Source organism: Momordica charantia, assembly GCF_013281855.1.
Source record: "Momordica charantia cultivar OHB3-1 chromosome 7 unlocalized genomic scaffold, Mcharantia_2.0 BLBB01000007.1, whole genome shotgun sequence".
NCBI lineage: Eukaryota > Viridiplantae > Streptophyta > Magnoliopsida > Cucurbitales > Cucurbitaceae > Momordica > Momordica charantia.
The window spans coordinates 6,330,046-6,353,988 of record NW_028275165.1 but is presented as its reverse complement, the minus strand read 5'-3'; the positions used below and the strand labels follow the sequence as shown (position 1 = coordinate 6,353,988).

The 23,943-nt window shown below is 38.8% G+C and overlaps 1 protein-coding gene across 1 annotated transcript; it reads right to left on the bottom strand.

Moving 5' to 3' along the window:
- Window positions 1-53: 53 nt before the first annotated feature.
- Window positions 54-934, bottom strand: LOC148210211 (uncharacterized). The gene is made up of 2 exons (XM_088126200.1): window positions 266-934; window positions 54-161 (listed from the first exon to the last, which is right to left on the bottom strand). The coding sequence occupies exons 1-2, from the start codon at window positions 849-851 to the stop codon at window positions 154-156; spliced, it is 594 nt and encodes a 197-aa protein (XP_087982326.1). The 5' UTR covers window positions 852-934; the 3' UTR covers window positions 54-153.
- Window positions 935-23,943: the final 23,009 nt, after the last annotated feature.

The window sequence follows — 23,943 nt, the reverse complement described above, 5'->3', positions numbered from 1 at the left end:
CTTTTAATTTTAGGAACAACGTACGCATTATCTAATAATATATACATATTCTTGTTTGTAAACAACTTGAGCTCCCCTACCGCCACAGCTGAGACGACCTCTCCCGTTCCGACCTTGAGAGTCATCTATCCGGCGTCAAGCTGCCTCCAGGAACTAATTCCCTGAAATGAAGAACAAACGTGATTAGTGGCTCCTGAATCCAGTATCAAGGCGGAGTCATCATTCTCAACTAAACATGTTTCCAATACAAGTAAATCATATTTACCTTCGTTGGCTTTCTTCTTTTCGCCCAAGTACTTTTGGCAGTTGCGCTTCCAATGCCCGTCCATGTTGCAGTGGAAACACTTTCCTTTCTCTGCAACCTTGACCTTGCCTTTCTGGGCAACAGTAGCTGAGTCAGGTTTAGACCCCTTACCAGCAGCCTTCTTCTTCTTAAAAGTCTTACTTTCAGAAGAAGAGGGCGCAGACTTGGTTCCACAGGATGATCCTCTGTTGAACCTATTTGAGGTGGCAACATTTGCCTCCCCTTCTTGTCCCTTAAATTTCATAAGAGAATGGTAGGTCTGCAGCTCGTTTAGAAGCGTGGTAAGAGTGTACAACAGTTTATTCATAACCGCATTGCTGTGGAATGGAAGGAAACTCTTCGGAAGAGATTCCAGAATAAAGCTGACCTGACTCTGCTCGTCTATGACGGCCCCGTTTGACTCAGCCACGTTGAAGTGGACCATCAGGTTAAGAACGTGTTCTCGCACTGAGGAGCCCTCCTTCATGCAGGAGTTGTAAATGAACTTAAGGGCTTCATGTCGAGCCTGTGAGGACGGTTGTCCAAACATGCTCTGCAGCGAGTCCATGATCTCCTTAGCGGTGACCGTGTCCTCGTGCTTCTTGGCAAGCACATCAGATATGTTCGCTAAGATGTAGACCTTGGCCTTGTCATTGGCCTTGATCCACCTGTCATAGGCGTTGCGCACCGCCACAGTGGCGTTAGGCGCAGGAGCTTAAGGACAATCCTCTTGCAAGACGAACCTAAGACCATCTATCACGAGAATAGTGTTTAGGTTTGACTTCCATTGTTTGTAATTTTCGTCATTAAGTCTTTGCGCGGCTAAGAGTGCAATAATAGAAGTAGACATGCTCAAAGTAAAAACAAATCTATATTAGTTTCATGCATTAGCCTTTTAAACCCAATCAAAATTTTAGCAAAAGTAATTAAGCACCCTAACAAAATTGTTTTGCAACGACGCTTCAGTGATTTAGAGCAACAGCCACCGTAGGGCGGACAGGTACTCCTTCACTGAATTGAGACATTCTCAACTAAATTTTACACCAGAATAACTCTTATTTCTATAAATTTTAGTCATCGTTTATTTGGTCAGGAAATTGCTAACTAACTTAACAACTCCTCGTAAGTGTGACCCAACATTTTCGGACCTCAAAGGTCCACCCCAATAATCCTGCCGTAGGGAAGGAAAATATTGGAGCAAAACCTAAGAGACTCCTATCCATTTCTGGAGTTTGCCTTGATTTTGATTTCCATACAATGAACCCTCCGTAGGGATGGTCGCTCCAGGACGACACGCAGGTCATGTATGAAACCTCACGGTGCAAACCAATGGCGGAGACCGCAGGATATGTTGTCACACATCCTTCTCCCACTTACTATGAAAACTATCTCCATTCACCTCGATATTGAACCATGCAAACTGTAACGCCCCAGGAATTTCACCATTTCCAAACAGGGACCGTTACTAAGCCTACCTAAAATTTTCACATAAACAAGAGAATTTTCTTCACAACAACATTAAGCAATAAAACTACCACGCTTCTGCTGCGCTACTCTGATTTCCAACACTCACGAGAGCTTGAACAATTAGAACAACAACACTAATGTTTTAAGAGAAACTCACATCCTATACAGATAAACCATTTAATACCGACTTCACATTAACCAAACCCTTCAAGGAAACCTTACTAACTATAAACCATCCACTAAATGAATATTAACATCTCGAATGGCAATGAAGCAAAAGCTAATTCAAGTACGATCAACTTAAACAAATGTGTTCATAAATATCCTAAGTGGATTACAATCCCATAGTTCAAGAGGCTAAAAAAATTAATGCTCTAAAAGAACAATGAATCGGCAACCTTACGACATCTTTTAGACAATAAAACTAAATAAAACCAACCACTACCAACTCAACTACAACATTAAATGGCCACAACTATCCTAACTAAAAGAAATTTAATTGCACACAGCATAGCTAATGGTCTTTCCGATCAAGCCTCCTTCTCGCCATCACCATCCCAAGAGCTAGCTCGATACCTGCAAACTGGAGGGGAAAAAGAGGGATGAGTACAACCACACTACTCAGTAAGCAGCCCTTATCTGAAAGGTCACGTACAAACAGCATACTTATCAAGGAACAACGTGTCATGCTTATTAAAGGGTCAACACACACACATCATGCTCAACCAAATCATGAAACATTCACAGTCATGCTTTTCATCACATTATGCATTCAAACATAGACACATTCTATAAAATTCAGTGACAACCACAACCAGGAACACATTAACTACCAGTACCAACCTCTAGTCTCCCTAACATCTCAAGTACCTCTACGCTTATCACAGCTACTCTAGCCTTCCACAGTTAACTCCTTCGACCAGAGTCGACACCTGACCATTTATACCCAGAGCCCCGACCCTGCAGCATCGACCCTCGACCATTTATACCCGAGGCCCCGATGACTTCACCGTCTATTGGCCCTTGACCATTTGTACCCAAGGCCCCAATAGTTCTCCTTTCGAAAGACTCCTCGCATCGACCCCCGACCATTTATACCCGAGGCCTCGACGCTCATCTTTATCCAATATTGGCGTATCGACCCCCGACCATTTATACCCGAGGCCTCGATACCCAATTAGTGACGTATCAGCCCTCGACCATTTATACCCGAGGCCCTGACACTCACCCATTCACTTCGTAACTTTCATAACTCCACATATCATTTCTAGCCTCCAACCAGGATTTCAATACTACTTCCCTAATAACACCAACCACCACAAAGCCCAACAACAACACAACCACTAGTAAGATTTCAATGCATCACGGGTCTCAATAACACAAAGTTTGACAACAACCAACCTGCTCACAGCATAGCGCACACAAAGCTTCAATAAACAACCCTATGACATTCTTCACATAACATGCTTTTCACAACATAACAAATCCTAATCACTTCCAACCAACCATACAATATCAGTAAGTTCCTAAAGTTGCAGACAACAAACATGAATACCAGTCATATACATATCCAATATATAAAATAACCGCAAGTTACAATAACAGCATCGACCTCACAAACCTGTCCAACAATTAAAATAATAAGAGAAACATGTTTATAATGTAAAATCAGCAAGAACAATTTCTATTAACACACATCAACGCACACACCCGCCCCCGTGCTACTTACTTTGTTATGTCCCAAAATTCTCATAAGAGTCCTACTTGCTACTACGTCATGCCTCATGCATCAACAATCTCATAACAGTCCAATATACGATACACCAAAATGATCATATGTAAAAGTTAATCAATCTAAAATAATCCAACATGATCCAACAGCTCCAGCAGGCCTCGTTCACAAAAAAAACACAAACAACCACTTAACCCAAAATATAATTGATAAATACCCAGCATACATCAAACACAACCGATTTCTCATAAATATTCAATACGCTTTCGAAACAACAGATTATAGTACCGGTATACAAATTTCATCATGAAAACCAATTAGAACATAATAGCAATTCAATCATAGTCATCCAGGATTACCTGGCTACAATTTATTCACACAACCACATACTTTTCCCAAGATATATCAACAGTTTTATGAACAATGACATTTACTAAATGATAACAACGACAAGCGACATGCAAGTATCACACATGGGCACACGAGCAAACAACCATATCATATCAGCACACAACAACCAATCCCTCCAGTAAGAAACTACTTACAACAAAGTTCTAATGCGCTACCAAGTTCACCGAACGGTTCCAAACCAAACTTGATAAGAATTCATGTTAGAAACACTTAGTTTGCATCTAAAGTGAGTTTAGATGATCCGTTACCTACTATCTCACCATGAAACCTCATGGGTAAGGAGTGGGTCGACGCCGAGCAGGTTCAGGCATCCAAAACTGAGTTCGAATGTCCTTATGCTTGTTGTTTCGATGTCAAAAGCGATGGGTAATGCTGGCTTGAGTCTAAATAGGGGTGGGTACCACGAATCGAACTCCGGACAGGTGTAGGTAAGCGTTTAAAGTCGTCGAGGGAATCAGAGCAGTCACACGTCGCCGCCACCGGACTTGCTCGTGGTCTACCCGAAGCCTCCCGAACGAGGACCCGTTCAGATGGGGCCGAAAACGCGTGGGTCGTCTCGGATCTGAGGAAGGCGGCCGCCGTGGGAAATCGGACACCGTCGTTCGTGCGCCGCTGCGAGCTGCTGCTGGAGGACACCGGCGTGGAGCTCTCTTCTGCTGCTGTGCCGCTTCGCCGGAGAACAAGAAGGAGCAGGGTGCCGGCTGGGATGCTCGAAGAAGAAGAAGAAATTTATGTGGGGGGGGGGGGGGGGGCTGGCGGCTGGCAAGGGGAAAAAGAGAACAAGATGTTGTTAGGGTTTCTTTTTTTTATTTTTTTTTCGTTTGAATTTCTTTTTCTTAAAGGAGGCCCAACTAAAACCACAATGGTCCAAACCATAAGCCCCAAAATTACACTCTAGAAATCAAATAAAACCCACAACAATCCAAAATAAAATAGTTAACTGAAACTCTAAAACCCAAGTGTAATAATTCAAAGGAAAGTAGAATTTATGAAGAAAAATCCTAAAACCCCTGAATTTAAGATTTAACTAAAAATCTCCTACACAGGTCGAGAACTTAAATTATCTTACTCCAATGAAATTAAACTTAATTCCAATTTAGCCCAAAAATTAAAATTTCAAAGTTAGAAGATCCAAGAATTAAAGTTATCAACTTAGGGGAAAATCCAAAGACACTATTTATCTCTTAAAATAAACGAGTCAGAGAACGCGGGGCGTTACACAAACACCGTCCGTAGGGAGGCCGCGCCCAGGGCGACACTAGGCCGAGCATGGAACTCACAGCGTGAATTTAAAGGAGAATGTGAGAGAGAGAGTAAAGTATGTTATATATACTTTGTATATCAAATATATACGTTGTATATTACATATTCTCTTTTGCTCCCACTTAGTATTCTAAGACTAGGGTATATTACTTAGATAAATCCCGGCTAAGTGTAATTAACTAAGTGAATTTTTAGTCGGCCCAATATAACAATTATATCGGAAGTTGTACAATAATGTTTTTGTTCATTAAACACTTTAATAAACCAACAACATTATTGCTTGTATATAAAATATTGACTAATTCAACCCCCAGGTCGGTTCCCAGGTAGAGGTGTTCCCTTACGGTCAGCTTAAATACCTCAACCTAGACAGAACCTTCATTGGACAGGGTTCCCTTATGGACAACATTTTATATTTAGTCTTTTATTATTTCATTTTAAACCTAGTTAAAACAAAATAAAAGACTACCCCCTAATCACATTAGAAGATATAACCTAAGGTCTAATTAATTTTAAACCCCTTTAAAATTAATTAACTTAGACCTTATGTTTGCATGCAACTCTTTATTATAGATTTTAATTTCTATCTACCACATTTTATAACTCTTATAAAATTTAAGAAATTAAAACTATAAACATGCATTGAAAGCATACATTAATATGACAATTATATTATCCAAAATAATGTCATGCTCAATGCAACTTTATTTTCATCTAATTAATACAACACTTATATTAATTATGAAAATATAACATGCATACATACATTATAACATTTATAACTATATGATGCATGACCATACATACATACTATATATCAAACATACATATTATGCATGTAACCTATGGTGGGATTTTAAAACTATATGGCATACAATATGCTATATGATTTTAATTAAAATATACATTCATAATGCATAAAATAATTAAATAGCAAAGTTGGAACGGTTTTTGGCACCCTAAGAAAACGAAATAATACAAAATAAGAAAATCGACTGCATCCGCCCTCGAACCGCGGACCGGAGCCTCGGAACCGAGTCGAAAACACCCGGGACAGCGCCTCGACGCCTAAGGGCAGCGCCACGGCACTGCTGCAGCACAATGCTGCAGCAGCAGCGCCCTGGCGCTGTCTGCGCAGTCTGCTTCGTCTTCTTCGCTGTTTTCTGCAACTTTTCCCCCAATCCGACGCCACGAACGACTTTCGAGCGACTCGGACTTACAGAAACAATGCAGAAACTTAATGCCCAAAACACCGGGCCCTTACATGATCAAATAACTAAGTAAAACACTATCTAGGTGCCAAAAACTGGAAATTTTCCAACCCGCAAACCCATATTTTGAAAATATGACATCACCCACCAAACTTAACGATTTTGATCCCAAAAAAGCAGAACTGCAACCTGGCTCTGATACCAATTGAAGGCATGTGAATCCCGGAGCGGAAGCGGATTTTCGTTGCTTTTTTCGGGATACAAAATCGAATTTTAAAGAAGAAAAATACAGGGGAAACACAAACCTTTGAAGAACTTTTCTTCAGTGAATTCCCCTCAAACACCACCACCGGATCTTCCTCGTTATCCTCTTGGGTCTCGGGATCGTGCTTGTGGTAGCACCTTGATCGAAGAAAGGGAGAGATTGAGAGAGTTTGAGAGAAATCCTGGGAGTCTTTTTTTTTTCACTGTTCTGTCAAAACCTTCTGTCTAATTCTCCTACACTTGGAGAAGAAGAAGAAGGGTGACGTGGGGTAACTCCCCACGTCACAAAACCTCCCACTCTCGTGCAATTTTGCAGGGGAGTTAATATTAATAATAATAATAATAATATTAATATATATATAGTATATAATATATAATAATAATTGAAATATATATATAATATATACATATATATAATGACTAATATATATATATATATAATTGATTAATCAAATTAATTAATATAATTAATTATTAATCCAATTAATAATTAATGAACATATATATATATACATAAATAATTAACACTTAATTATTTATTATAAAATTAGAATCATATTCTAAAACATTTCTCTCGTATAACCTATAATTCTAATGTACATCTTATGCACATTATTTTTAACCTATAGTTTTAATATGAATCTTATTCATATTAATTTTATTTGAATCTCATTTAAATAATTTCTCTCATAATATATAGTTTTAATTTATAATTAACTATATATTATAATGTATCAATATACATATAATCCCTTAAGTAATTTGAACAATTCAAATTCTTCCAAAAACTTGATCCTCGTTTTACCCGTTATGAGCTAGCAACGGAACCTAATGGACCTACAGATCCGAAGCTCCAACGATGCAAGATTAATCGGTCAAACTCATTGACCGAGTTAATCTAGATTCATTAACTACGGGTCATTCCACTAAAGACCCGCAGTTGCACTCTTCTCACTGCAGAATGTTTTCGTGTCCATGGATATACGACCATTAATGACGAGTCAATCCTTCACGAGTGTTCGTCACTCAAATTGGGTCAAATTACCATTTTACCCTTGAGTTACGTCTTACTCCTTAAACACCACTGCTCCTCTAATGAACAACCCGGTTATGGTCCAACCAATAACCGGAAGTCCCTCTCGGCCAATGAGAGGGTGGGGCCCCTTGTTCAAGTCCCGGAGTCAGCATTTAAGGGAGCACTCATCTACTCCCCTAATTTCGGGGAGGAGTGAATTCCATCTTGTGAAGTTATGTTCCCAGCTCCCCACTCGGTCTCGTCCCCAAAATGGTAGGAATGTTGAGTCGGCAACTCGGGCAACTCTCACCCATACAGATCAAAGGACGAGCCCTCACGGGTAAGAGTCCATAACTCACTCAGGATTGAGAATGAGTTGCCTGGTCATCCTAAGAAATGGCAATCTATTAGTTAACGGTGTTACATCTAAAGATTGCCTATTTCGCGGTCCGGTCTTATACAAACTCATTGTACAGGATACCCCCACTCGCATGTCTCCAAACGAACGACCTGGATCGAGTCGTCTGTAACCTTTACAGAGCGGGCCGTATCCATAGTGTTGCCAGAATAAGGTACCCAGCCTTATCCATATACTATAGACCCTTTAGGTTATTCACGAGACATTATCCATTCATATATCAGGGGTATATCAAATATATACCCCGTATATCAACTATATACCCAGTATATATACTGCCCCGATTACATCAAAAATAACCTTGGATGTTTAGTTTATTGGATTTTGGACAATGCAAAGCTATGATTCAACAACAAATTTATTGAATAAAACTTTATTAAATAGACATTTATTTTTACAAAATACAAACTACGAGTTTTGGGCAACACACCTAACATTATGGTCCTACCGAACTACGCCCGCCGATCTACTGACGAGACACCGTATGGACTAGCTTTTGGGTTGGAGGCAGTCCTTCCCGTGGAGATCGGTATGCCCACGCTCCGAGTTGAAGGTTTCGATGACCAGACCAACAGTGAAGCTCTCCTCCTGAATCTCGACCTACTCGATGAAAAACGGTCTCACTCCCAACTCAGGCTAGCAGAATATCCAAACCGTATGACTCGATACTAAAATGCCAGGGTAAGAGTCTGAAAGTTCAAGCGTGGAGACCTCGTCCTCAAGAAAGTAATGCAGCACGTCAGAGCCCTCGAGCCGAATTGGGAAGGACCGTACAGAGTCTTGAAGTTAGTTCGCCCCAGAGTTTATCTACTGTCTCACCTCAATGGGAGACAACTTCCCCATTTGTGGAACGCCGAGCATTTACGAGTCTATTATCAGTGAGACGAAAGAAAAATTATGTAATCCGACGTGTACAATTTCACTTGTTAATGAAAGCCAATCTCAGATGACTTGTACAAAATTTGACTTTATTCGTTAGTATCATCTGTTACTACCGAGCTACATCAAATGGGTGCCAAGGAAGACTACGTGGTACGACCTATGATGTGCCGTTGTAGTTTTTCAAACATTGGAAGCATTGGTCAGCTCGTAAGAACCTGGCTACCCTTGATACTTCGAGCACACTGCCGAGTTGAATTGCCTCGGCTCGTAAGTCGTTGTGTAGGAGAAAGATTATCCAGACTCAAGAGACTCAAATAATGAGACCGAAACTAAAAACTGAGATTTAATTAAAATTATCGAAGTATAGGGACCTCAGAAAGAGTAACTCGAATCTGAGCGAAATCTCATTTCATTGTATTAAAGTCTGATGAAGAGCCGAGGTATTTATGCCTCGGCTCGGTACATAGATTGAAAATTTAAAAAAGGAGAAGTGATGATGATTGTAAGGAGATAACAACATGAAAAAAGAAGGCGAGCTACTCTTCGGCAGGGTCATTAGGCTTGTTGGCTCCCGCGTCGGAAGGGTCGTCGAGCTTGTTAGTCCCCGCATCGGCATCGGTTGCCTCCACATCTTTGCCGACACCATCTGGACGGTCGGCCTAAACAGCCTCGTACTCTTGCTCAACAGCCGCGATTGCGTCTTCCGAGCAAGCCACTTCCAACCTCTCGACGGCATAGTAGAAGCCCTTGTCTGCCAGGTTGTGAGCAAGACCGTCAAACTCGCGAAACTCCTTCACCTTCTTCTCCACGAAGGCCCAGCTCGCCAGGTTTTGCTGAGCTTCTCTCCGCCCCTTTTCTGCAGTCTCAGCCCGACCCCTAGCGTTCTGAACATCGGCTCAAGCCTGAGCAATCAAGGCTCGAAACCTGTCGATCTTGGCCTCCTTCTCGGCTTGAACTCGTTCCACCTCCGCCTCGAGCTCAGCAACCCATTGGTCGTGCGAGGCTCGTGTCTCCTCTTCCTTGAGGTCCCGACCTCTAGCTCAGAGCTTACCATAGAGGCAGACAGGTAAGCATGGTAGTGCAGCTGCAAACGGCTGATGTTAGAGTGGGGGACAAACCAAAAAAAAAGAAAAGAAAAAAGAAAAGAAAGAAGAGAGAAAAAGAGAGAAGGAGAAGGGCAGGCAGAGCTACCTTTGCAGCAAGAGCCATCGTCTTCCTTAGTGCCTCTACCGGGTTCCCTGGCATCCGGACAGCTCGCTCCACCTGGTGAGAGTTTGAAGACCTCACCTTCGTTGCAACATCGTGGATGCTCGACCGGGAAAAAGTGAGCTTGAACGGGAATCGAAACCCATCGCAAGACTGTCGACCTTGCGAGGACCCCTCCTCTGAGTCGACGGCAATAGCGGGCGGTAGAGATTTGGAGGTGACCTCCTCAGATCGAAACGTTTCTCTCCCTCGCTTCCTCTACAGAAGAGGAGCCACCGATCTTTCACCCCTCACAATCATCTGCAGAGGCTGAGCTTGGAGGGCATGAACGTTGGCCAGGTTCTCGAGGCCGGGGGCGGGAACGTTGGCGCTGCTCGTGCACTGGCGAGCTTGGGGAGCCCTAGGTTGAGCAGCCGAGGCTGAAGCTCGTTGCCGTTTGCCACCACCGAGAACGAGGAACTTCGAAGCCATCCCTGCAAAAAGATGATCAGAGTTGGCGAAGAGGTCGAAATCCCAAGCAAAAATTCAAAGCAAGAATTACCTTCTGAAGATTTGCACTTTTCCGACCTACGTTACCGAGGCTTTGGTAGCCTCTTGAACTCATCCGGTTGATTGTACGGGCTAAGGCCGCTGGAGAAGAGGTGGAAGTTTGAAACGAGTGCTTCACCCCATAACGGTACTTCAGACTCCAACCTTGAGCGCGCTTGATGATCTCCCACGATTTGTTGTTGATCCTTGGAACGGGCGATGGCAGAGCTGCACCACGAAACCACATCAGAAACAAAGGCACGGAAATTAAAAGAAAAAAAAACCTAGCCCGCACCTACGACACTCACCTACGTCTCCGAACTCTACTGGGACATGGCAGGTCGGCTCACCCCCTTCGTCTCTCACGAGCCACTCGCCAAAGACGAGGCACCAACACTCTTTCCAATTTTTGTTGGAGGAGGGGTTCCTAATTAGCTGACCTACATTCCGCCGAGCAGAGAGGTAGTACTGACCCTCCCCCACGTTGGAGACTTTGACAGTGTGGATCGCTAAGAGCTAGTCTTCCGTAAGTCTGTCCTCGTCCTCGACCCGGATGATCCACCACAGAACGTAAGCTTCGAGCACGGTAGACCACCCGTTAGTGGAGAACTGAGTCGGGGCGAGGTTGACCGCACTAAGGAACCTCTAGATGAAAGGATGAAGCGGAAGCCTAACCCCCTACTAAACATCTGAGGATAGAAACTAACGAAGCCCATATGAAGGTCATCGAGAGATTCGCCGACGTTGGGCACCTTGAGCTCTACAGAATCGGGAATGAGGTAGGTTTTGCGAGTTCGGCTAATCTACCTACCGAGCAAGTCGACGGAGGAAGCTCGACTACCGGGCCAAAATTAGGATTTCCCGAGGTGGAGGCTATGTTGGGGGCTGCCGAGCTATCCTCAACGCGAGGGTTTCCCGAGGTAGAAGCTAGGTTGGGGTCCCCTAAGGTATTATCTGTACTAGATGAGTTAAATGACCCAAACGACGAATCGGTAGATGAGCTACTCATGGTCAGACCTAAGAGGAGAAGTTTAAAGAATACCTAAAGGAAGAGGGAGAAAAGTACCTGACTTTTATAGAACAACCCGGAGGCACGAGAGCCGTCCGATCAAGGGAGAATCAACAGACAAGATTTGTCCATGTTAGGTGATCCCCATGGCGACGTTTGAGTTCTCGAAGTAGAAACTAGGGTTGACGATATTTGTGACGTCACACATGAATGCGTGGAGTCGACCCATCTTTAGTTAGCTCGGAGTACTTCGCCGAGCCGACCTCCGACCCGCCCGAAGTGGGGGCCAATGTTGGATACAAATTCTGGCCTCCCAAATGTCATGATCGAAGAGGTGAGTTGAGTTGACACGCGCATGAAATATGGAAATTGACCCAAAAGCGTTTAGGTCGGCAGTCAGGGTATGACCAAAACAGCCGAGCCGACCTTCGGTAAAGTCCGTAACCTGGTCTCTTCAGAACCCGACAACACGCCGCGTTTTTAGGGTGTGTCAAAGTTCCCATCCGGCCCAGTTTCTATAAGAAGAAAGCGTAGCCTTAAATGCAAGGTTCGCAATTCGAGAGAGAATCGGCAAGTTAGCTTGGACCTCAACTAACTTGTTCGTCGGAGTGCTAACTTTGTTTTGCAGGTTTCACTAGTGCTCTGGGAAGGTGTAGGGCAGGCTGGAATAACTCTTCCTGTACGTTCTGATCTACTATCTATCCGAGCTCAGCGATTTCGAGCTCAAACAATCACTATTTTGGTTTTTGATTCCTTCATGACTTGTTTCAGTTAAATCATGAGATGTAGCTTTCCTGTACATTTCATTTTATCTAAAAGTTACATCTTTGCTTACAATACATTTCGAAGAGTTCTTCTCCCCTATTAAAATTTTGTACCCTTTCACGCATGCCTCTGGGTATTCTAGAAACATCCCATTTACTACCCTTAGATCACGCTTTCCTTCTTGAATGTGTACATATACAACACATACAAAAACTCTAAAATGATTTAGGTTTGGTGGATGTTTTGTCCATACATCTGTTAATGTTTGAAGGTCAATGACCTTTAGAAAATATGATGAGATTGGTTTGTTCTATTAAAAAAAAGTTAAAATACCATTTTCGTTCTTGTACTTTGAGCTTTGATTCATTTTAGTCTCTATACTTTCAAAATGTTTCAACTTTGGTTCACTTTAATCCACGCAGTCTCCAATGTTCGTTTTGGTCCTTGTACTTTTAAAACATGACAAGTTCGGTTCATATTTGCAACATTTTAAAACAAATTCTACACATAACGAAAACTATTTAATATAAAGTCATGCTAACATTTCAATAAATATATTAGGTGTAGTGTCGTGTTGAAATTGTTGTAGAAAAAACGAGATTAAAAGTAAAATTAAGGGACCAAATATAGCTAGCTTGTAATAGATTTATTATTTTCTTCATTGATGAAAAAAAAACAATGAAAGATGTCGGGTATCTACCCTTATACTTCTCGCATGCTAAGAAAATTTTCTACCATTTACTTAAAAAAAGGTTAAAAAAAATGGAGATGCAGGGTATCAATCCCCATACATCTCGCATGCCAAGCGAGTGCTCTACCATCTGAGCTACATCCACACATGTTTGGCTATATTTGTAACACATTTATTTATTCACAAACGGTTTCTTTGTCTAGTTCTACAGATACAATTGGATTTGTTCATCCTTCCACCAAGGATCTTTCCAAGGTGGTTCGAGCCTCGATCAAAAATTTCAATAAACATTAAAATTTTGTCTAGTTTATACATTTATTATTTTTGAATAAACATTAAATTCCTAGGTTCATGTCGCATAAGAAATTAAATCAACATAGGCATACCTTATTGGTGGTTTGATGTTTCTTCTTCCCCTATCACTTCTAAGTTGGCAAGAACTTGACTCATCAGTTGGAATATCATTTTGCTCTTTTGATTGTAAGTCTGTTTGAGAAAGATATATACTGTCTCTCATTTCCAAATCTTTTGCAAAGTGTGCTCCACCTCAAAATCAACATCACCATTTTGGTGTTTGATTCCTTCGAAACTTGTTTCACTTAAATCATGAGAGGTAGCTTTCCTGTACATTTCATTTTCTCTAAAAGTTACATCCCTACTTACAATGTATTTGGAAGAGTTATTCTCTCTATTAAAATTGTGTACCCTTTCACACCTTCTAGGCATCCTAGAAACATCCCCTTTACTACTCTTGGATCAAGCTTTCCTTGTTTAATGTGTGCATATACAACCCATCCAAAAACTCTAAAATGTTTTAGCTTTGGTGGATTTTTTCTCCATACATCTTTCAATATTTGAAGGTCAATGGCAGTTGATGTAGATATTGATCGGGTACGCTACTGATGGTACAGCTTTAGCCTAGAATTTCCTGTGCAAGTTTCCACTAAGTAACAGACACCTCACCATTTCCAAGAGTGTTCTATTCATCCTCTCAAGAAGTCCATTCTGCTGTAGGGTTCTAGCTACTGTTTTATGCCTCACTATTCCTTCCCTTAAGCAAAAACTATTGAATTTTTCATGTAAAATACTCAATCTCATCATCTGTTCTCAACTTGGCTGACATTAGGTCTATTACTTTTATATTAAAAAATAATAAAAAGAAAAAAAAGAAAAATAGTTTTGTCTTAATTTTGATCTTCTTCACTTGCGATACTCCTTTAAGCTTTCGTTCACTCACAGAAGATGCTCTTGTTGGGTTTGGTGCCCTTAGCTCGTATATTTGTAATTTATGAACAAATTATTTATTCAATAAAGAGTTATCCTATTATTTCTCTGTCTTACTTGTATTCCAATAAACTAAAGAGGATTTGTAATGGGTAGCATATAAGTTTTCTATATTTAACAAAATAGCATGTCTTTTTGATACTTTTAGATATAGCATTTTTTTGAAACTCCTGATTTTAAAATTTTCAATATTCCCAAATTACCCTTTTCAATTATCGCTTCATTATTATATATCAAACATATATCACATATATATTAGGAGTATATCTGACAACAATAGTATATTCATAAGTAAATCAATAGTATATCAGAAGTCAATCAATTCTATATCAGTTGTATAATAGTAAATCACTATTTTACCTGCTTTAACCCTTTGTCTTGTATTTTTTTTTATATCAATTAGAAATTAGTAAGTATTGGCATTCACTGAAAATGAGAAACAAATTTGATACTTACTGAAAATGAGAAAGAAAACTTGAAAGGAATGTGCATGTGAACGCCAATGGTGATTTTCGAAATTACTGTGAATGAGAAATCAATTAGAAATTAGAGGTAAATAGAAACTTAGAGTTTTTCTGTATATCAATAATATATCAGTGATATATCAAGTATACGTCGTACATATATCAATCTTACAATTAAGTTTTATTTAAAGTTTTAAAGATCAAAATGAAATCAACAACAATGTCATTCTTAAAAGGTTTAAATATCATTCTTGGGTATCAACATCAACATCAAATCAGCAACAAAGTCCTTTCAACCAAAAACTTAAAGGTTTAAACTTCAAAACGAACCAGTAGCATAAACCAAAAGTAGACTAACAATATCATTCTTAAAATTCTATAAAAGAAGAAGCATAAGCTCCAACAGTCTAGAAAAGCGTAAGTTTCATTCTTGTATAATCTTTAGTTAAAAGCTTGGGACATCAATCTTCGTTCTTGGTGATTTTCGTGTCTCCGGAGATAATATCTTTGAAGCTTTCCGTTTTTCCATATACAACACTTTTGGCATTGGTTTATGTTGTCTTTTGGGACGAATGACGTCAACATTTTCGACGATGTTTTTTTTATTTCATTTTTCGTGTTCGTACCATTGCTTTTATCTGGAAAAAAAAATTATTTCACATATTAGTAGTTTATCAGAAAACATATATTAGAGGTAATATGTTCGAAATAATTGGTAAATATCATAGTTATATCAGAAGTAAATCAATTTCATATCATATGTATATCAAACATATATCACATATATATATCAGGAGTATATCTATCAATCATAGTTATATCATAAGTAAATCAATAGTATATCAGAAGTCAATCAATTATATGTCACCTATAGTAGTAGATATCATAGTTATATCAGAAGTAAATCAATTTCATACCATATGTATATCAAACATATATCACATATATATCTGGAGTATATCTATCAATCATTAGTATATCAGAAGTCAATCAGAAGTAATTTATTGTTGGTTCGAGCCTGTAGGGTATATTTGTAATTTAGAACGTGGGCCTCCATTTTTTTGCAAAAAAAATGCTATTTTTGAAAAATTCAAATCTTGTTGCTATTTTGCTTATTTTCCTAACTTTTTTTGTCATATCTTAAGTTGCTTCTAAACTAAAATCCAAGGTTATCTAATGTAACTAGAATAGTATATATTTGATATACATTATATACTTAATATACAATGTATATTTAATATACAATGTATATATTTGATGTATAGTATATATTTAATATACAATGTATATGTTTGATATATAGTATATATTTAATATACAATGTATATATTTGATATACAGTATATATTTAATATACAATGTACATATTTGATATACATTATATATTTGATATACAAATGGATACTATTCCAATAATAACTTAAATGGTCTATAGTACATAGATGAGGTTGGGTACCTTATCCTGGTAATAGTTACAAATGATGTTATCCAGGTCGTTCATGTAGAGACATGCGATTGGGGGTATCTTATACAATGAGTTTGTATACGGCCAGACCGCGAAATAATTAATCATTGGCTGTAACACCGTTAATCAATGATTGTTATCTCATAGGATGACTAGGTAATTCCATCTTAATCTTGAGCGAGTTATGGACTTCTGCTTATAAGGGATGGTCCTTTGATTTATATGGGTGAGAGTGGTTGGGGTTGTCGACTCAATAATCCTACCATTTTGGCGGCGAGACCGAGTGGGGAGCTGGGAACATAACTGCGTAAAATGGAATTCACTCCTTCCCAACTTTAGGGAAGTAGATGAGTATTCCCTTACATGCTGACTTTGGGACTTGAATAATAGGCCTCACCCTCTCGCTGGCCCAAGAGGGACTTTCGGTTATTTGTCGGACCATAACTGGGTTGTTCATTAGAGGAGTAGTGGTAGGTAAGGAGCAAGATGTAAATTAGGGGTAAAACGGTAATTTGACAAAGTTAGAGTTACGAGCACTGATAAAGGATTGACTTGCTGTTAATGGTCGTACATCCGTGGACATGGAAATATTCTGCAGTGAGAAAAGTGCAGCTGTGGGTCTTTAATGGAGTGACCCGAAATTAACAAATGTTGATTAACTCAGTTAATGAGTTTGACTGATTAATCTCGTATCGTTGGAGCTTCTGATCTGTAGGTCCATAATATATTTATTCAACATATAGTATGCTTGCTAGCTCACAACGGGTAAAACGAGGATCAAGATTTTGAGAGAATTTGAAATTCAAATTATATATCAGGGAATGTATATAATGTATATGATGATACATTATATATATAGTTTATTTTTTAGTAAAGATTCAATAATTAAACTATATGTTATGAGAGAAATATTTGACTAGATTCAAGTAATTAATATGAATTGGATTCATGTTAAAACTAAAGGTTATACAAGAGAGATTCATTTGAATATGATTCAAATATATACTTTTGAATATGCATTTGGAGGAGATTTTCTGGAAGTAGCGTTCTCGGGAGGATTGGCTTATTTGGGGCGATCGCAACACAAAGTGGTTTCATAAAAAGTCTTCTATATAGAATTCTTGTAACACAATTAGGGGCATTCAAAAGGAAAATGGGAGCTACACGGATGATATGAAGGAAGTTGAAAATACTTTCATTTCTTATTTTCAATCTATCTTCACTTCATCCAATCCTTCTTTATATAGAAGTTGTCATCAGTCTTATACAACCAAAGGTCGACTGGGAGATGAATTCTCGCCTCTTAGCTTCTTATGTCAAAGAGGAAATCGAGATTGCTATTAAACATATGTTCTCGACAAAATCAGCTGGTCCAGATGGCTTCCCAACCCTATTTTATCAGAAATATTGGAACATTGTGGGTTATAAAATAGTCCAAGCTGGCCTAAATGTTCTTAATAACGATATCAGAGGCCTGAATAATACTTACATTGCTCTCATTCCAAAAGTGAAGGCTCCACGGTTAGTGTCTAACTATAAACCAATCAGCTTGTGTAATCTCCTATAAGATTATCTCCAAAGCAATTATGAATCACTTAAAGAATGTCATTGGTCTAGTTATTTCTTATGCCCAATCGGCTTTTGTTCCCCATTGAACAATTACAGATAACGTGATTATTGGCTATGAGTGTCTCCACACTATCAGAGGTTATAAATCTAGCTTGGTAGGTATGGCTACGCTTAAGCTTCATCTTAGCAAAATGTTTGATAAAGTGGAATGGTCCTATCTCCATTGCGTAATGAAGAAATTGGGCTTTCATGAGTTGTGGATATCCCAAATTATGCGTTGTATCTCCTCCGTTACTTTGTCCATTAGGCATCTTGATAGGCAGGTAGAGAGAGGATCTCTGTTACTTTCTCCATTACTCGCTCTGTTACTTTCTCATTTCCTAATGAAGAAAAGATATGGAGAGAGAGGATCTCCCTGCCTGATACCTTTGGAAGGAGAGAACGAGTCTGTAGGAAAACTATTATGTGTTCTTATTATGTTTGGAGGGCCTTTCAGCATTGATAAATAACGCAGATAGTCTGGCTATCTCACAGGTATCCCGTTTGATATTGACGGTCCTTGCATTTCACATCTTCTTTTTGCAGATGACAGTCTTATTTTTCTAAAATTTGCTGAATCTGAGTGTCTTATGCTTAAAAGACTGTTGGAAATTTATGGGCGGGCCTCAGGATAATGCATTTTAATTTCTCAAAATATGCTCTACTTTTCTCCCGAAATGTGCATCTTGAGAAGGCATAAATATCTCCCACACTATACTTACTGTAAAATTGGTTGCTGATTTTGGGAACTATCTTGGCTTGCCTTCTACCTTCTCACGAAGGAAAGGCTTGGACTAGAGTTATCTCAAGGATAAAATTTGGAAAGCAATGCAAGGTTGGAAAAGATCCTTCTTTTCTATTAGAGGTAAGGTAGTTCTTATTAAGAGTGTTGGTCAGGCCATCTCATCCTATGCTATGAATGTATTTCGCCTTCCTAAAGGGTTATGCGATGATATTTCAAGGATATTTGCTCGATTTTGGTGGGCTCCACAAATGACACTAGGAAACTTCACTGGATGAAATGGGACAAAATGTGCTACCCTAAAGAACTTGGGGGCCTAAATTTCAGGGACCTTGAAGGCTTCAATAAAGCTTTGGTGACTAAGCAAGTCTAGCGAGTTCTTCATAATTCGAATCTTCTAGTCTCACGAGTTTTGCGAGCTAAGTATTTTCGTGACTCCTCAGTCCTTCACGAATCCAATTCAAAGAACTCTTCTTACTTTTGGAAAGGTTTTTTGTGGGGTAAAGAGCTTCTTATAAAAGGCTTACGCCTTCGTATTGGAACCGGCTCAACTATTCGAGTTTATTTGGATCCATGGCTTCCTAAGCCCCTGAACCTTCGTCCCATCTCTGGTTTTCATGGTCAACCGAACCTAAAGGTAGCTGATTTACTTATCCATGATGGGGTTTGGAATGAAACCTTGTTTCTAAGATGTTTCGTGATGAAGACAAAGAGCTCATTCTAGGATTGCTTACAAGTACTTGTAATTTTCAGGACTCTTGGCTAGGGCATTATGATAAAATAGGAGCCTACAATGTCAAGAGTGGATACAAACTTTATATGCACCTAAAATGTCATGAAGCATCTCAGTTTTCAGCAAGATCAATGGAAGACTATATGGAAACTACATGTTCCTACAAAAGTTAAACTATTCATCTGGAAGGCAGCTCATGATCATCTCCCAACAGCTCTGAATCTAAAATCACGGGGGTTAGATGTGTTACCATCATGTTCTCTTTGCTCCTCTATGTCGGAAGGCACTTCCCATGCCATTTTCCTTTGCAAACGGGCGCAGAAGATTTGGAAGTTGATTTTCCCTTCTCATCTGCAATGTCCTGCCAACACAAATCTAAACTTCATTAATTTGTGGTTGGAGCTCATTACTAATCTTAATTCATAAGAAAGAGGTATTGCAGTTGTTACCAATTTTGTTCTTTATGGCAATCATGTCCGTCCTCCTGAAACAAAGTGTGAATGGATGAGCTCCTATTTCAACAATTTTTCGCAATCCCAACTTGCAATATCGTTGCCAGTCCAAGCAGAGCGTCGAAATCAGAACAATCAAACCTGTGTGTCTGCTTCGAAAAATCATCTGAAGCTAAATGTTGATGCTGCATGTCATTCTTCATCTTCGGGTATTGGATTTCTCCACCGTGGAAGTGATGGTCGTTTAATCGCGGCCAAATCTCAATTTTCATCCCTTACGCACTCTCTCCTCTGCATGTTGATGTTTGGGGTATTTTGGAGGGGTTAAAATTCGCTCAATTTTTAAATTGCCTTCGAATTCAAGTAGGATTAGGCTCATTGTTGACAATTAAGATGATTAAAGGGGAATTACATACCTTCGGAGATGAGATGACCTGGTTGATGGAAGTGAAAATTTTGGCCCTCGCTTTTTCATCAATTTCGTTCTCCCATGTATCACGCAATTGTAACAACCCGACACATTTGTTGGGAAAAAGGGGAGCCTCTTCTTTTGCCACGTCTGCCTGGCTCTCAAATTTCCCTAGGTGGATTTTGGGCTCTGTTAATGGTGATTTCCCTTCACTCATTGCCCAAGTGGCTTAATTGATTATACTTTCCTCTTCAAAAAAAAGTATATATATATATATATATTTTTTTAATTAAATATGTGATATTTAATTAAAAGTTAATTAATTAATTATTTATTTATTTAATATTTGGATTTAAATTAATTAATTATTAATTAAATTAATTAATTATTAATTAAATTAATTAATTATTAATTAGATTAACAATTATTAATTAAATTAATTGATTGTTAATCGATTTAATTAATTTGTTTATTATTAATTAGACAAAAAGAAGAAAATATCCTGATGGTATCGGGATTTCCCCTCGATTCAGGAGAAGATATCGGCCTATATCCAAAGGGATAAGATATCCTAATTGTAACGCCCCGAGTCCCTCAGGTTAGTTAGTCTCGAATCAGGAGATTTTTCATTTATTTTTAAATTGATTGTTAATTAAATTTATCTATATTTATCGGGCTCTAAACTCCAATTAAATTCATTACTGGACTTCGTGTGCTGGGTCTTGTTTTAAGGGGGGGATGGACTTCTTTTCTCTTGGGCCTGAGCTTGTTGGTCCTCCATTTGGGTTAATTTGGTTTTAAAACAAAGGGAAAGAAAAAGAAAAGAAAACAAAAGGAAACCCTAGCCCAAATTCTCTTCTTTCTTCTTCTTCCTTCTTCTCACCCTAGCCACCCCCTCCTTGTTGAAAGACCTTCGGTAGCCACAAGGGCGTTTTCCGGCGAGGTGCAGCGGCGTTCCGACGGCGTCTCCTCAAATCAAACAGTAGCGGCGGCGGCGCCCTTCGGATCGAGCAGCGGCACTTCGGCGCTCCTTTGAACAGCAGCAGCGACGTCCCGATCCAGCGGCAGCGCGGCCTCCTCCTCGAAGCGGCGCACGGCGGACTGTTACAGCGGCGGATCGGCGGCGCGACTCCCCGACGTCCCGACGGTCTACAGCAGCGGCGGCGCGTCCCGGCAGTCTGCAACGAACCAGCACCGCTCTTCCTCGCGGCGGCGCACGGCGAACGGGTGGTACAGCAGCGAAACGACGAACAACAACAAGAAGGCTATGAAAGCTACTTGGGATGAAAGTGATGAAGGAAGTGATTCTGAAAGTGAAGAGGAAGTAGCTAATCTTTGTTTCATGGATTTTGGAGATGAAGATGATGACGACGAGGTATGTTTTGAAAATCCTTCTTTTGATGAGCTTATGGATGCTTACAATGAGATTAAAGAAGAATTTGAAAAATTAGGTAGCAAATATTTAGCTCTTAAAAAGAAGAATACTAAGCTAGCTCATGAGAACCATGATTTATTAGTTGAGCATGATAGGATAAATAAAGAAAATGAGATGTTTAGAAAAGATCTTGTTATGTCTAAGTCAAATTTGCATGTTTTAAAAGAGGAGTATAAATTATTAGAAGTAAAAAATAAAGATATATCTTCTACTCTTTTAAAGTTTACAAACGGTAGATATATCTTCTACTCTTTTAAAGTTTACAAACGGTAAAAAGAACTTAGACATGATGATGGGAAAACAACAAGTTATCTTTGATAAAAGTGGCTTAGGCTATAAACCTCATAAAAAACAGAAGAAATTTGTAAACTACTTTGTTAAAGAAACTTCAATGTCTACTACTGTTTGCAATGCATGCGGGAAACTTGGTCATAAACTTTATGCTTGTAACTTGAAGAAAAATGGTGCATTAAATGAAAAGAGATGGATTCCTAAATTTTTGCTTACTAACCCTCAAGGACCCAAACAAGCTTGGGTACCTAAAGTTACATCTTGAGTATCATCTTTCTTCTAGGTATGTTTGAGATCAATAAAGAACAAGTGGTACTTGGATAGTGGATGTTCAAAGCACATGACCGGAGACCACACAAAATTCACGCACCTAGAAATTAAAGATGGAGGATACGTTACCTTTGGCGATAATAAAAGAGGTAAAATCATTGGCAAAGGTAACATAGGTAATGGTTCAAAATTTATGATTGAGAATGTGTTGCTTGTTGATGGCTTAAAGCATGATCTTTTAAGTATTAGTCAATTATGTGATAAAGGTTATAAAGTAGTATTTAATGATAAAAATTGCATAATTGAAAATGCTTGTGATGGACAAAAGTTGTTTGTAGGAAATAGAGATAAAAATGTTTATACTATTGAATTGAATGACTGCCCCATTGTTAATAAATGTTTGTCTGCTATGCATGATGATTCTTGGTTGTGGCATAGAAGATTAGGTCATGTTAGCATGTATCTGATTTCAAATATTTCCAAGAAATCTCTTGTTCGAGGTCTTCCAAAATTAAATTTTGAAAAAGACAAAGTTTGTGATGCATGTCAAATGGGTAAACAAACTAAGTCATCCTATAAAGCAAAGAAAATGGTTTCTACTTCTAGGCCTTTGCAATTATTACATATGGATCTATTCGGACCTACTAGAGTTGCAAGTCTAAATGGAAAACATTATGCTTTTGTTATAGTTGATGATTTTTCAAGATTTACTTGGGTTTTATTTTTATCTCATAAGGGTGAGGCCATAAAAGCATTTATTAGTTTTTCAAAGAAAATTCAAAATGAAAAAGGTTTTATGATTTCAAAAATTAGAAGTGATCATGGAGGAGAATTTGACAATGTAGCTTTTGAAAAATTTTGTGATGAAAATGGTTTTTCTCATGATTTTTCTTCTCGAAGAACACCACAACAAAATGGTGTTGTAGAAAGGAAAAATCGCTCTTTGCAAGAATTAGCTACTTCTTTGTTAAATGAGTATAATTTACCAAAATATTTTTGGGCTGAAGCTGTTAATACTGTCTCTTATGTGATGAACCGTGTTTTAATAAGGCCAATTTTGAATAAAACCCCTCATCAGCTTTTTAATCATAAAATTCCTAATATCAGTTATTTCAAAGTTTTTGGTTGCAAATGTTTTATTTTAAAAAATAAAGAGAAACTTGGAAAGTTTGAGTCAAAAACTGATATTGGCATATTTTTAGGATATTCAGCATGTAGTAAAGCATATAGAGTTTTTAATAAAAGAACCCTTATAGTTGAAGAGTCAATGGATGTTGTTTTTGATGAATCTCATATTACTGCTAATCAAGTTCCAGCTAGTGATGAGTTAGAAATGCCTTTTGAGAATTTGAACTTTAAAGATAATAACTCGGAAGTTGTAGTAAATGAGACTCAACAAGTGCCAGAGGAAACCCTTCCTAAGGATTGGAGTTTCTCAATTCACCATCCGAAGGAGTTAATTATAGGTGATGTATCCTAAGGGGTAAGAACTCGATCTTCTTTAAATGCATTAAATAATGTTGCTTTTGTATCTCAAATTGAACCAAAGTCTTTTAAAGAAGCCGAAGTTGATGAATTCTGGTTAATTGCTATGCAAGATGAGTTAAATCAGTTCGAAAGAAACAATGTTTGGGAATTAGTCCCA

What these genes read in the sequence shown, in the direction of transcription:
- LOC148210211 (XM_088126200.1), bottom strand. Translation starts at nt 851, where the DNA reads ATGGACTCGCTGCAGAGCATGTTTGGACAACCGTCCTCACAGGCTCGA.